The 14492-nt window shown below is 43.4% G+C and overlaps 1 protein-coding gene across 3 annotated transcripts in view; it reads right to left on the minus strand.

Moving 5' to 3' along the window:
• Positions 1-6157: 6157 nt before the first annotated feature.
• Positions 6158-14492, minus strand: part of LOC128684704 (uncharacterized) — a 38986-nt gene continuing 30651 nt past the window's right edge. For all 3 annotated transcript variants that reach the window (XM_070098904.1, XM_070098912.1, XM_070098920.1), the window contains one exon: positions 6158-12138. In XM_070098904.1, coding sequence (XP_069955005.1) covers positions 11015-12138 — 1124 coding nt within the window. In that variant the 3' untranslated portion in view covers positions 6158-11014. The remainder of the gene's footprint in view (positions 12139-14492) is intronic.

The raw sequence follows: 14492 nt of genomic DNA on the forward strand, positions 1-14492 counted from the left end.
CACCACCCAAGAACCACCCCTCCACCACCCTACAACCACCCCTCCACCACCCTACAACCACCCCTCCACCACCCAACAACCAGCCACCACCCAACAACCAGCCACCACCCAACAACCAGCCACCACCCAACAACCAGCCACCACCCAACAACCAGCCACCACCCAACAACCAGCCACCACCCAACAACCAGCCACCACCCAACAACCAGCCACCACCCAACAACCAGCCCCCCACCACCCTACAATCACCACTCCACCGTCACACTACAACCAATAATTGATGTGGTTTATTTTAAATAACACCAAGAGATCAGTTATGTACTTTCCTGTATGTATTTATTATTATTATTAAAGATTCTCCGGTATTCTCCCGGCCCGGGCCTTGTCCAAGTGGTGGCCCGGCCTTGGCTCCCTCTTTAGGGAGTGTCTGAGACCTAAGTCTCCCATGGGAGGAGGCACAAGTACCTCCTCATCTTTGGGACCAACTGTCCCCAGGCCTAGCCACAAGCTAGGCCTCTCTGGTCTGCCATCCCCGCCCCAAGGGGGCAAATGGGAATGACAGTCTTATGAGCTGAAGGCTCGGGCTCAGGCACCTACCCTACCCTAGAAGGGTTAGGCATGGTATCGATGGTTAAGTACGTTTATTTAGGTACAGGTACACGTAAATACACTTACACATATTATCATACATAGTAACATGTATGTAAATTACCCAGGATATCCTAGAGAAAGTCAAAGTTACTTATTTCCATTGGGGTACTTATTTCCATTGGAATCCTTACTTATTTCCATTGGGGTCCTTACTTATTTCCACTGGGGCCTTTATTTCTATTAGGTCCTTACTTATTTCCATTAGGGTTCTTACTTATTTCCATTAGGGTCCTTATATCCTTTGGAGTCCTTACTTATTTCCACTGGAGTCCTTACATATTTCCATTGGAGTTCCATTGGCAATCAATTAGTATTGAAGAGTTGAACTTATGACCAGAGCCAAGGCCGGAAGGGACAGGAAGAAGGAGGGTAAGGATAGAGAAATGGTAAAGGGTGGGGGAGGAGAGGTGGGGTGATAAAGGTAAGTGATCCAACCACTCTGGTGCAATAGTTAATGTGTGTGTGTACTCACCTATTTGTGGTTGCAGGGGTCGAGTCCTAGCTCCTGGCCCCGCCTCTTCACCGGTTGCTACTAGGCCCTCTCTCTCCCCGCTCCATGAGCTTTATCAAACCTAGTCTTAAAACTGTGTATGGTTCCTGCCTCCACTACGTCATTTTCTAGGCTATTCCACTGCCTTACAACTCTATGACTGAAGAAATACTTCCTACTATCTCTCTGACTCATTTGTGTCTTCAACTTCCAATTGTGGCCTCTTGTTTCTGTGTCCCCTCCCTGGAACATCCTGTCTTTGTCCACCTTGTCTATTCCACGCAGTATTTTATATGTCGTTATCATGTCTCCCCTGACCCTCCTGTCCTCCAGTGTGGTCAGGCCGATTTTTTTTGTGTGTGTGTGTGTATGTGTGTGTGTGTGTGTGTGTGTGTGTGTGTGTGTGTGTGTGTGTGTAACATCATGAAGAATATTATTGAAAGGGGTAGAGCATTTACCTTTCAGATGCACACACATGTAACAAATAAATAGGTGCACGAATCTGAACTGGTAGTGGATATACAAAGGCAAGGCGAGTGACGTACTAGAGTTATCAATAGCGTCGAAGATAATATTTATTGCATGGTGGGAACCTCTGTGAGTCCTGAAGCCGAATTCTTTTTCAGTAAAGAAGTGATTATATTCCATGTAACAGCTCAGTCTGTTGGAAATGATTTTCTCAAGAACTTTTCCAGAGACTTCAAGTAAAGATATAGATCTATAGTTCCCAGGTTGGTGGTTGTCTTTATTGGGTTTAGCAAGAAAGATTATCTTTGCAGACTTAAAAACCACTGGAAAGTGTCCTGAGGCCAAGATGGCATTAAAGGTATTGACCAGAGACAGTTTACAATTTCTTGGTAACAGCTTTATTTGTTTCATTGTTATTCCAGAGAGACCAGGGGGTTTATTACGCATTCGGCCAATAACTTGACTCAGACAACACAATGAATGTCAGGGGGCCCAAGACTGTTCAACTGCCTCCCAGCATACATAAGGGGGATTACCAATAGACCCCTGATTGTCTTCAAGCAGGCACTGGACATGCACCTATAGTCGGTACCTGACCAGCCGGGCTGTGGCTCGTACGTTGGATTACGTGCAGCCAGCAGTAACAGCCTGGTTGATCAAGCCCTGTTCCACCATGAGGCCTGGTCACAGACCAGGCAGCTGGGGCGTTGACCCCCGGAACTCTCTCCAGGTAAACTCCAGGTAATCTCTCGGAGTGTGATTGGCCTAGTAAGAGGGTGGTCATCTTCAAGAGTTGATGTATCAATTAAAGGGAATGGTTGAAGGTCGTCTACGTTTTCATCTCTCCATTCATTGACCAACTGGTAATGGTTATTATTAAACCGTCAACTGGCATTGTGTGACAGAATTTTCTCCCACACACCACCCATCAGATTGGCTTGGTCCTGTGGATCAACAAGTTTAATATTAACCTCCTCATCATCATTATCAGTGAAGGAATGCCCCTAGAAGCTGCCGCATCTTTCTCCAGACCTGTGCAGGCTGACGTTTGTACTAGTTAGGCTGAAGGACAAGATATTTCCATAAGTCACGTTTGTGATGAGTAGTCATGGTAATTAAGTCCCGTCTCAACCTCTGCAGTGTAGCCCTGGTGGGCTGATGCGTTTGAAGGTGCCTTCGATATTCTGTTTGATAACTTTTAATGCAGTCCCTACTTTCTCTAGTACGTTTATATTGTTGATAAGTCTTTGTTGAAGCTAACTGGCAAGTTGCATGAGTGGCATCGATTATTCGTTTGTGGAGGGAGCTGATCGCATCGTCAATTGCAGTGGATGGCAAATTCTCCAGCGAAACAGGTATGCCCTGCAGGGGTCAAATCCTAAGGCGTTCAGGTTGGGTGTCGGAGGAATGGGTATTCAAAATGGAGAAGTTTGTAATGTTATTATAACGGGGATGTGGTCTGATCCAACATTACTACCAGGAGAGACTCTGCTATGGAATAGGTCACAATCTCTGCTTGTTAAGATAATATATCTGGTGTCCCCGGATGAGGTCCTACATACGACTTAAAGAATGGTCCTTGGAACGATAGGTTCCTGTCTGTCATTATGTTAAATAACTGATTTCCCTTTAAGTCAGCCAGCGGATTACAAACAGCGCAGTTAAACACTGCAGGGTGACGGGCTTTAAAATCTCCTGCCAGGATTGAAGGAATATTGGTGGCTAAAGCTCCCGCTTCACACACGGAGGGCCCGGGTTCGACTCCCGGCGGGTGGAAACATTTCGACACGTTTCCTTACACCTGTTGTCCTGTTCACCTAGCAGCAAATAGGTACCTGGGTGTTAGTCGACTGGTGTGGGTCGCATCCTGGGGGACAAGATTAAGGACCCCAATGGAAATAAGTTAGACAGTCCTCGATGACGCACTGACTTTCTTGGGTTATCCTGGGTGGCTAACCCTCCGGGGTTAAAAATCCGAACGAAATCTTTTAATCTTAAGAGCCGATGGAGGGGAACGGACTCTATATATGGTTGTCTGGGAGGACAATATCCAGTTTCTACAAGTAACTGACCATAAGAGGTCGTCACCTCAATTACAATAACGTTGTCTTCGTCAACGTGAACTTTACGATACGAATATCCTAGTGTAACCAGGACGGCAACTCCTCTATGAGGTCCTCTCTCTAGTAGAGTAACCACGTAACTTTATATGTTAATCTGCATTTCGGGTAACTTGAGTTAATTTTGTTTCCAGAATGCTACCCACACCAGTCGGTTAATATCCAGGTACCTACTTACTGCTAGGTGAACATGGACAGCAGGTGTCTTAAAGGAAACCGGGCATCGAACCACGGACTGAGGTCCGTGGTTCAATGCCCAGCTACCTTCCACCCATCATCTGTACGAACACATGAACAATTAGTTATTTATTTATTTATTTTATGTCTTTGCAAACAGTACATTGAGATTTTATATTTACAATAGTGAGTTGCAATACAAAGAGAACCTCTATTATGCCTGGGCATTATGGGCCAACTTAACATTATTGACTTACAGTCTACTTAACACTAAGGAGTATATCATAGTTGTACAGTAGGATAGTAATTATTTCATAGTTGTACATTAGAATATTAATTATAAATGAATCAAAATTTGTATAATACAAAGATATATTTATATTCGAAAATGCTTTTTGTGAAGCACAGCCTGTTTGCCTATGTTAGGTACCTGAGATAGGCCATGTCAGTAGTAACTTTCACAAGAACATAAGTAAAACTTGTAACATTAGACACAGTACGGATGGAATGACACAAGTGTGTACGTTGAGGATATCTTTATTAAATAACTATGGAATAACAATGGAAATAAGTCACTCTGTCTGACTTTTTTGGGTTATCCTAGGTTCTCTACACATATGCTGCTATGTATGATAATTCTATGTAACTGTATTGTGTATACCTGAATAAACTTACTTACTTACTTACTTAACTAGGATATCTTTGTTAACTGAGGACTAACACCCAGGTACCTGTTTTCCTGCTAGGTGAACATGGACCTCAGGTATCTTAAGGAAACGCGTCCCAATGTTTTCACCCGTGCCGGGGATTGAACCACGGATACTCAGTGTGTGAAGGAAGAGCGTTGCCTACCAAGCCACGGAACAAAAAAAAAACTGTGCACGTCTCATTGATGTCAGTTCCTTATAACAGGGCTGGTGGAGGGCTCTCGATGCAAGGAACTGGAGCTATACTACCCCTTTCCTTGGATCAAACTGTATCACCTCTCATTTTGCTTAAGAGTTTAGCATTTCACATGACTACAATAAGCCACGAGTCTTTTATGGATTCTGTCTTATTCCCTTCCAAAACAGTCAACAATGTATGTAAAGCTTTTAAATTATCGTAGTTATCCCTTGAAAGTAGGAGGAATTTTTAATTAGTGTAGTTATCCCTTGAAAATAAGAACTTTCTTTTCAATTATCGTAGTTATCCTTTAAAAATAAGAGCAATTTTTCAGTTATCGTAGTTAGTCTTTGAAAATAAAAATAATTTTTTTTCAGTTAGCATAGTTATTCCATGAATATAAAAAGAATGTTTCAATTAGCGTAGTTATTTCTTGAAAAAAATAAAAGACGTTTTAAATTAGCGTAGTTATCCCTTAAAAGTAGAGAGAATTAATTATAGAAAACGAAGTTTCTTTACCAGAAACTTAAAAAAATGAACTGACTCACGAAATCGTAATTCAATTCAAAGTTTATTCTCTATAAGGATTATAATGCTGAGTTTACAGAATTTGGTTATTGTGTGGTTTACATGTAGTTAAATAATGTTTAGAGTGTACCACTAGAACACCTAGCATGGCTAGGCATTTCGGGCAGACTTAGTTTAATTCTTAATTTTAAAATATTACAAATTATGATTATGGATTCAGGAAAAATAAAAGCACTAATGATGCAATCATAAAAATGCTAGATCTGCTTTACACAGCATTGGAAAATAAGGAATATCCACTAGGAATTTTTATTGACCTAAGAAAAGCTTTTGACACAGTAAACCACGAAATCCTACTCCACAAACTTGACCACTACGGTATAAGAGGCCATGCGCTTGCTTATTTCAAATCTTACATTACTAATAGGTATCAGTACGTCACCATTAAAGACACAGCATCAGCAACACGGCCACTTGATACTGGAGTTCCGCAGGGAAGTGTCCTTGGTCCCCTGCTCTTCCTCATATACATCAATGACCTTCCAAACGTATCCCAACACCTGAAACCCATTCTCTTTGCTGATGACACGACTTATGTCATCTCTCACCCTAATCTTGCCACCCTCAACACCATTGTGAATGAGGAGCTGATTAAAATATCGACTTGGATGACAGCCAATAAACTTACGCTTAACACTGACAAAACCTACTATATTATGTTTGGTAGCAGAGCAGGAGATGCACAAATTAACATTAAGATTGACAACACTCTAATTACCAGAAATAATGGGGGAAAATTCCTAGGCTTATACCTTGACAACAACCTGAATTTCAGCACCCATATCCAGCATATAGCCAAAAAAGTATCCAAAACGGTTGGGATCCTCTCCAAGATACGATACTACGTGCCGCAAAATGCCTTTCTCACACTATACCACTCACTTATTTATCCATACCTCACCTATGCTATTTGTGCTTGGGGATCAACTGCAGCAACACACCTAAAGCCAATAATAACCCAACAAAAAGCTGCAGTAAGAATAATCACTAAATCCCATCCCTGGCAGCACACCCCCCCACTCTTCAAAGATCTAAACTTACTCCCAGTTCAGTACATCCACACTTACTACTGTGCAATCTATATCTACAGGGCCTTAAACTCTAATATCAACCTTGACCTAAAACGCTTTCTTGATAGTTGTGACAGAACCCACAGGCATAACATCAGAAACAAACATCTCTACGACATTCCCCGTGTCCGACTAAACCTTTACAAAAATTCAATGTATGTCAAAGGCCCTAAAATCTGGAATACCCTACCTGAGAACTCTAGAACTGCAGACACATTCATCACCTTCAAAACTACCATTAGAAAACATCTTATCTCCCTGATACACCCCGTCAACTAACTACACGAATACCACCTGGTGGTTCACACTTACACTCGCTCACTCATTTGACCATAAACAGAAATATTAATCTCAGTCTTAAAATAATGAATCCTGTGATACTCCAATACTGAAACTATATACTGTGCCAAAACAAAAGCATTCACATTGCTAAACTCACAAACTAGTATTTAGTCACTTAGCCATAATACCAACTTACCTCATAATTTGTAATATTTTACAATTAAGAATAAAACTAAGTATGCCCGAAATGCCTAGCCATGCTAAGCGTTCTAGTGGTACACTCTGTAATCACAATTTTACTACATGTAAACCAACCTATAACCAAATTTCTGTAAACTCAGCATTGTAATCCTTATAGAGAATAAACTTTGAATTTGAATTTGAATTTGAAGTTGGTATTATGGCTAAGTGACTAAATACTAGTTTGTGAGTTTAGCAATGTGAATGCTTTTGTTTTGGCACAGTACATAGTTTCAGTATTGGAGTATCACAGGATTCATTATTTTAAGATTGAGATTAATATTTCTGTTTATGGTCAAATGAGTGAGTGAGTGTAAGTGTGAACCACCAGGTGGTATTCGTGTAGTTAGTTGACGGGGTGTATCAGGGAGATAAGATGTTTTCTAATGGTAGTTTTGAAGGTGATGAATGTGTCTGCAGTTCTAGAGTTCTCAGGTAGGGTGTTCCAGATTTTAGGGCCTTTGACATACATTGAATTTTTGTAAAGGTTTAGTCGGACACGGGGAATGTCGTAGAGATGTTTGTCTGGTGTTATGCCTGTGGGTTCTGTCACAACTATCAAGAAAGCGTTTTAGGTCAAGGTTAATATTGGAGTTTAAGGTCCTGTAGATGTAGATTGCACAGTAGTAAGTGTGGATGTACTGAACTGGGAGTAAGTTTAGGTCTATGAAGAGTGGAGGGGGGGGGTGTTGCCAGGGATGGGATTTAGTGATTATTCTTACTGCAGCTTTTTGTTGGGTTATTATTGGCTTTAGGTGTGTTGCTGCAGTTGATCCCCAAGCACAAATAGCATAGGTCAGGTATGGATAAATAAGTGAGTGGTATAGTGTGAGAAGGGCATTTTGCGGCACGTAGTATCGTATCTTGGAGAGGATCCCCACCGTTTTGGATACTTTTTTGGTTATGTGTTGGATATGGGTGCTGAAATTCAGGTTGTTGTCAAGGTATAGGCCTAGGAATTTGCCCTCATTATGTCTGGTAATTAAGAGTGTTGTCGATCTTAATGTTAATTTGCTCATCTCCTGCTCTGCTACCAAACATAATGTAGTAGGTTTTGTCAGTGTTAAGCGTAAGTTTATTGGCTGTCATCCAAGTCGATATTTTGATCAGCTCCTCGTTAACAATGGTGTTGAGGGTGGCAAGATTAGGGTGAGAGATGACATAAGTCGTGTCGTCAGCAAAGAGAATGGGTTTCAGGTGTTGGGATACGTTTGGAAGATCATTGATGTATATGAGGAAGAGCAGGGGACCAAGGACACTTCCCTGCGGAACTCCAGTATCAAGTGGCCATGTTGTTGATGCTGTGTCTTTAATGGTGACATACTGATACCTATTAGTAAGGTAAGATTTGAAATAAGCAAGCGCATGGCCTCTTATACCGTAATGGTCAAGTTTGTGGAGTAGGATGTCGTGGTCTACTGTGTCAAAAGCTTTTCTTAGGTCAATAAAAATTCCTAGTGGATATTCCTTATTTTCCAATGCTGTGTAAAGCAGATCTAGCATTTTTATGATTGCATCATTAGTGCTTTTATTTTCCTGAATCCAAATTGGCAGGGGTTGAGTATGTTTTGTGCCGTTATAAATGAATATAGTCTCCTGTGCACGAGTTTCTCAAAGATTTTGGATAGCAATGGTAAGTTTGATATTGGCTTATAGTTGTTTAAGTCTGTAGGGTCACCACCTTTATGTATTGGTGTAACCCTTGCCATCTTGAGTAGTTTCGGGAAGGTGCTAGTTTCTAGTGACTTGTTAAAAAGTAATGAAATAGCATGCGAAAGGTCCCTCAGTGTGTGAGACAGAAGCCACAAAGTAGTTTGATACCTTCATTACACACCATAACCCATGGTGGGAATGGTAGTCAAAAAATAACAGAAGCATATAATGGGACCAGGAATTGGAACCCAACATTTGCATATACCAAGCAAGTTACAGTGGTAATGAAGAATTTACATATTGATTTCAAAACAATAACTGAGTTTGTAGTCATGAATACAGCCACAAAATATCAAAAGATTTCAGGTGGTTACAACTGTGACCATAATTTTTAAAGGGGTGGAGGGGTAAGCCAGTGGAAGGCCTCGATCAGATGACCAAAACCTCCAACGGCGGGTCATCACCTAAGACCCACGTCAGGAAACACTTGTCCTGTTTCCTGACGAGCATTACCTAACCTAACCTAAGTTACCAGTAGTTAAGCAAGTTTATTTAGGCACAAGTACGTTTAAGTACAATTATCATACATCGTGTAACCCAAAATAAAAGTCAGACTGACTTATTTGTTATTTACATTATGAGTTATTTACATTACCCAATGTTAAACAAGATGTGGTTGAATTTAGGCAACACAGGAAACCTTCCTACAATGCAATATGACGTGAGAACTATCCTGGGTGATGGAATATGACGTGAGAACTATCCTGGGTGATGGAATATGACGTGAAAACTATCCTGGGTGATGCAGTATGACGTGAGAACTATCCTGGGTGATGCAATATGACGTGAGAACTATCCTGGGTGATGGAATATGACGTGAGAACTATCCTGGGTGATGGAATATGACGTGAGAACTATCCTGGGTGATGGAATATGACGTGAGAACTATCCTGGGTGATGCAATATGACGTGAGAACTATCCTGGGTGATGCAATATGACGTGAGAACTATCCTGGGTGATGCAATATGACGTGAAAACTATCCTGGGTGATGGAATATGACGTGAAAACTATCCTGGGTGATGCAGTATGACGTGAGAACTATCCTGGGTGATGCAGTATGACGTGAAAACTATCCTGGGTGATGCAGTATGACGTGAGAACTATGCTGGGTGATGGAATATGACGTGAGAACTATCCTGGGTGATGGAATATGATGTGAAAACTATCCTGGGTGATGCAATATGACGTGAAAACTATCCTGGGTGATGCAGTATGACGTGAGAACTATCCTGGGTGATGGAATATGACGTGAGAACTATCCTGGGTGATGCAATATGATGTGAAAACTATCCTGGGTGATGCAATATGATGTGAAAACTATCCTGGGTGATGCAATATGACGTGAAAACTATCCTGGGTGATGCAGTATGACGTGAGAACTATGCTGGGTGATGCAATATGACGTGAAAACCATCCTGGGTGATGCGGTATGACGTGAAAACTATCCTGGGTGATGCAGTATGACGTGAGAACTATGCTGGGTGATGCAATATGATGTGAAAACTATCCTGGGTGATGCAATATGACGTGAAAACTATCCTGGGTGATGCAGTATGACGTGAGAACTATGCTGGGTGATGCAATATGACGTGAGAACCATCCTGGGTGAAGGATGTGTTAGGCAGACACAGGTGATGTTCCAACATTGTTAAGTATTAACACAGATCACTCCAGACACACTGTACTGTACTGAGTTTTTTAATACAATAATAATTATCATATTCATCAAAAGGAGTCAATATGACTAACAAAACAATGATAAAATTTACACTTCCATCTCTTTCACCATTATGTTGTAGTATTTATTGTTTGTTGTATTTCATTTAGTACTAGACCCGTGTGGGTCAGTGGCTACAAAGTCTGGCAGAGGCTCAGTTTTTTGTTCGAGAATATCGGAGCGGTATACCTGGAGTTTACTGTGTTTCGGGGAGGGGGTGTTGACGCCCCCCGCGACCTGGTCCATGACCAGGACTCGCGGTGGATCAGGGCCTTATCAACCAGGCTGTTACTGCTGGCCGCATGTACGAACAACAGCCCGGTTGGTCAGGTGCTGACTTTTGATGCCTGTCCAGCTCCCTCTTGAAGACAATTGTTTGTAATTATAAGAGGAAGTTTGTGGCCACACACATGACCTGATGCCTCCACTGTGACACTGCCATCATGGGTCGTCTGTCTCTCATGAACTGAACTCAACAACGAAATGTTTCAGGAGAGGGAAGAAGGAAAAATCAGGTAAACACAAGAACCCCACTTGCCAAAAAGGTCTATACTAGTCTCTAGGCACTTTCTCCGTTGTAGGAGATCTAATCTCAGCGTACCACCTGTGGCCTAGGAGGGCGTGTTTCGAAACTTACACATAGACACGTACTGATTCTCCACAGCCTTCTCCTGGAGTGGAGTCTCAGCAGAGCAATGGTTGCTACCGGAGCTGGTGTCAGCAGTCTTGCCTCCGCAAGCTTCAGCCAGGTGGGCAGAGGGTAAGGGCACGGGCGGGGCCATCATATGGAAGTCTGGATCCTCATAAATGGGGTCTTCTTGCAGCTGACTCATCACTACCACCTGGTTGTTGGTGCGGGGGGCGGAGCGGCGACGTCTGGTTTGTACCAGCAGGCAGGCCAGTACCACCACCACTACCATGGCGGTCACGCTTACCGCCACGAAACTATAGAGTCCTTTGTGTAGCGTTGTGTCCCTCTTATGCAGTGGTTCAGGGGAGGAGAAGAGAGTGGTGGGCGGAAGCCACACCGGCAGGTTGTACTCCACGCAGCTGGGGTGAAGTGCCTTCCTCAGTACCTCCACTAGGACGTCATGAATGAAGGTTTCTGGTTTTGGTTTCGAATGTATGGTGTCATTTGAGACGCGGAGATTATCTAGCTCATTTAATCCAGACAAGGCAGGAATAACCATGATGCTGTTCGAGTCAATATGATGGGCATGGAAGCTACACTGTAGCTGGGAGAGTCCCCCGGGTCGCACTATCAGCGTGTTATTGGCGATGTCAGCTAAGATTCTGTCTTGTAGCCTGAGGGCATTCTGATGGAGGTCCGCTATTCTGCACTTTTTCATCACAAGCTTTCCCTTCCCTCGGGCATCTAAGGCACCCGCAGCCACCTCTCCGACCGTTACCTCCTCAAGCACTATATCGTTCCCTTCTGAGGTGTGAAACTTGATGGCCCCTGTGGCCAGCTTACCGAACGTACATTTGAGTAGCTTAACATCACTGTAACCCCTTGTATGCCTCAAGACGAGCGCTTCACTGCTTAGGGGCCCCTCGAAGACTCCTATTACAGAGTTGTTGATATGCAGGCACTGTAAAAAATTCACCTGATCCATGAGGCCGCTGGAGAGGCGGCCCACATAGCACCCAATGAGTCGAAGCCTGGCGCTATTCTTGCCACTGAACAATCCACTTGGTATCACGTCCACTGTCACGTTCAACAGCTCCAGAGTACCTGCAACAAATTTGCATTATTATACGCCTCGCAGTAACCATCTCCAGATACACATTTGTGCACAAAACTGCTTTGAATCCATTAATTCAGTAATAGACAGTTGATGAGGCCGGGTCAACCTCTGCAACCATAAACGGGTTAGTAAAAATAGGTGAGATTACAAACAGTGGCACACGTGTCACTGAACATGTACAGATACAGTTCTTTCAAAACAGCCTAGTTTCCCAGACAGACATACGTTTTCTTTAGACATCAATTTGATGGGCTAAATAACAAAAAAAGGCACAATACCGTGACTGGAACGATACACAAATAACCCGCACTTAAAAGAGAGAAGCTTACGACGACGTTTCGGTCCGACTTGGACCATTTACAAAGTCACACTAACCAGAATTGGAGCAGGACGGCTATATATAGGCAGGAAGAGGGAGAGCAAGCGCACAGAGGTGCGTGAAAGGGGAAGTGGTGAAATAAATGAAGAAGGAACAGAAACAGGAGACATTTATTTCACCACTTCCCCTTTCACGCACCTCTGTGCGCTTGCTCTCCCTCGGTGGGCACCTAGCTCTCTTGCAGTGCTCCCCTTCCTTCGTATTTGACTGGCTCGCCCTCCTTATTCCCCACTTCTACCACTACCACTACTACTACCTCTTCTACTACTACTACTACTACTACTACTACTACTACTACTACTACTGATGAAATTAAGACACATGTGCGGCGTCTGGGTGTCTTTGTTGTGGACGTTTCGCCATCCAGTGGCTGGATGGATGGCGAAACGTCTACGATAGGGCTGCCCGGGTGTTGCGCATGTGTCTTGATTTCATCTTGTCGGTATTATATACCATTCTTGTACTACTACTACTACTACCACCTCCACCTCTTCCTGCCTATATATAGCCGTCCTGCTCCACTTCTGGTTGGTCCGTCGTGCTCTGCCCGATCACACAGTTGCTCTACACTCAAGAAGCCTCCCTTCGACCCCGCCGGGGTGGGGAATTTATATTCTACAAACGTCACATCCTTTTCACAATGCTGTCGCATCGTGTGAAAATCAAGCCTGTGAACGGTGCAATAAATGACTCCTCGAAGTTAGCTTTAGCTACCGTCGTTAGGACCTGCCTGCAGATCAAATTTACGGCAATCCACTCTCTGAAGGACTCCTTCAATGTCGTCTGCACAGATGACACGGAAGCATCAAAACTAATGGACGACTTTTCAATCAGGACCCTACAAACACAACAATTCACTCTATCCCCGTCTCCATTCTTGAAGTCGAAACGCTCGGTCTTTGTGAAAAGACTGAACAGTATCGTCACCCCTCTCTCTACTGAAGCACTGAACCTGGAGGTTACCTGGAGGTTATTCCGGGGATCAACGCCCCCGCGGCCCGGTCCATGACCAGGCCTCCCGATGGATCAGGGCCTGATCAACTAGGCTGATCATGCTGCCTCAACCACTGTCTTCCACCTCTCCCAGCCTACTGTTACACAACCGTTACACCTCTCCACTGCTCCTGTCGACCCTCAGTCACCTGCTACCACCATTGTAGATTCGCCCAATGAATCCACTCCAGAAGAGGAAGATAGCGACGACTCCAGTAAACCCTCATGGGAAAGCCTCACCTTCTACACTTCTCCTTCAAATACTGACACCATAACCTGTACTGAACTCTACAAAAGCCTCGGTGCTGGAACAGTCAAGTATGTCTGTGAATCACCGCTTCACTTCACACTCACCCAAGTTCTTGAGTTCATCAAGCCTCTACGTTTCACCTTCAGTAACAAGGCTAAACTATACCACCTATCTAGAAGCAGCTTCAAAAAGTTCGAAAATGGCTCCATTGCTAACCTGTCTCCTCAGTTACTCCTATAACTCCCATATGTGTTCTACCCTCTGATGTGACCTAGCCTGCTGCCAGCTACTCAAGATTCAAGACTTCAACTACCACAAGTTCAATGCAACAGTCCCTGCTATTCCTGTTCTCAAGTCTGCCCCACGATCACCTTAGCTGCTGGGTTAAGCTCTGGCTCTATTTCTCTTACTAAGAACACTCCTCTCCAGAGCTATTCTTCATCTGTCCCGTCTTCCCCGCTCATCCCATTGGGATCTTACCTAAACTTGTTTGCTTGCTTTGTTTACTTCTGGTTAGTGTGACTTTGTAAATGGTCCAAGTCGGACCGAAACGTCGTCGTAAGCTTCTCTCTTTTATGTGCGGGTTATTTGTGATGGGCTAACAGCCCATCAAATTGATGGGCTGTTAGCCCAGCAATTTGATGAAAAAAGTGGAAAAAGTGTAGAGGTATGTAACGTGGATTGTTTTTGAGCAAAGAGGAATGAAGAATTGAGACACT

The sequence above is a fragment of the Cherax quadricarinatus genome, chromosome 5 (assembly GCF_038502225.1).
Source record: "Cherax quadricarinatus isolate ZL_2023a chromosome 5, ASM3850222v1, whole genome shotgun sequence".
In the NCBI taxonomy this organism is placed as follows: Eukaryota; Metazoa; Arthropoda; class Malacostraca; order Decapoda; family Parastacidae; genus Cherax; species Cherax quadricarinatus.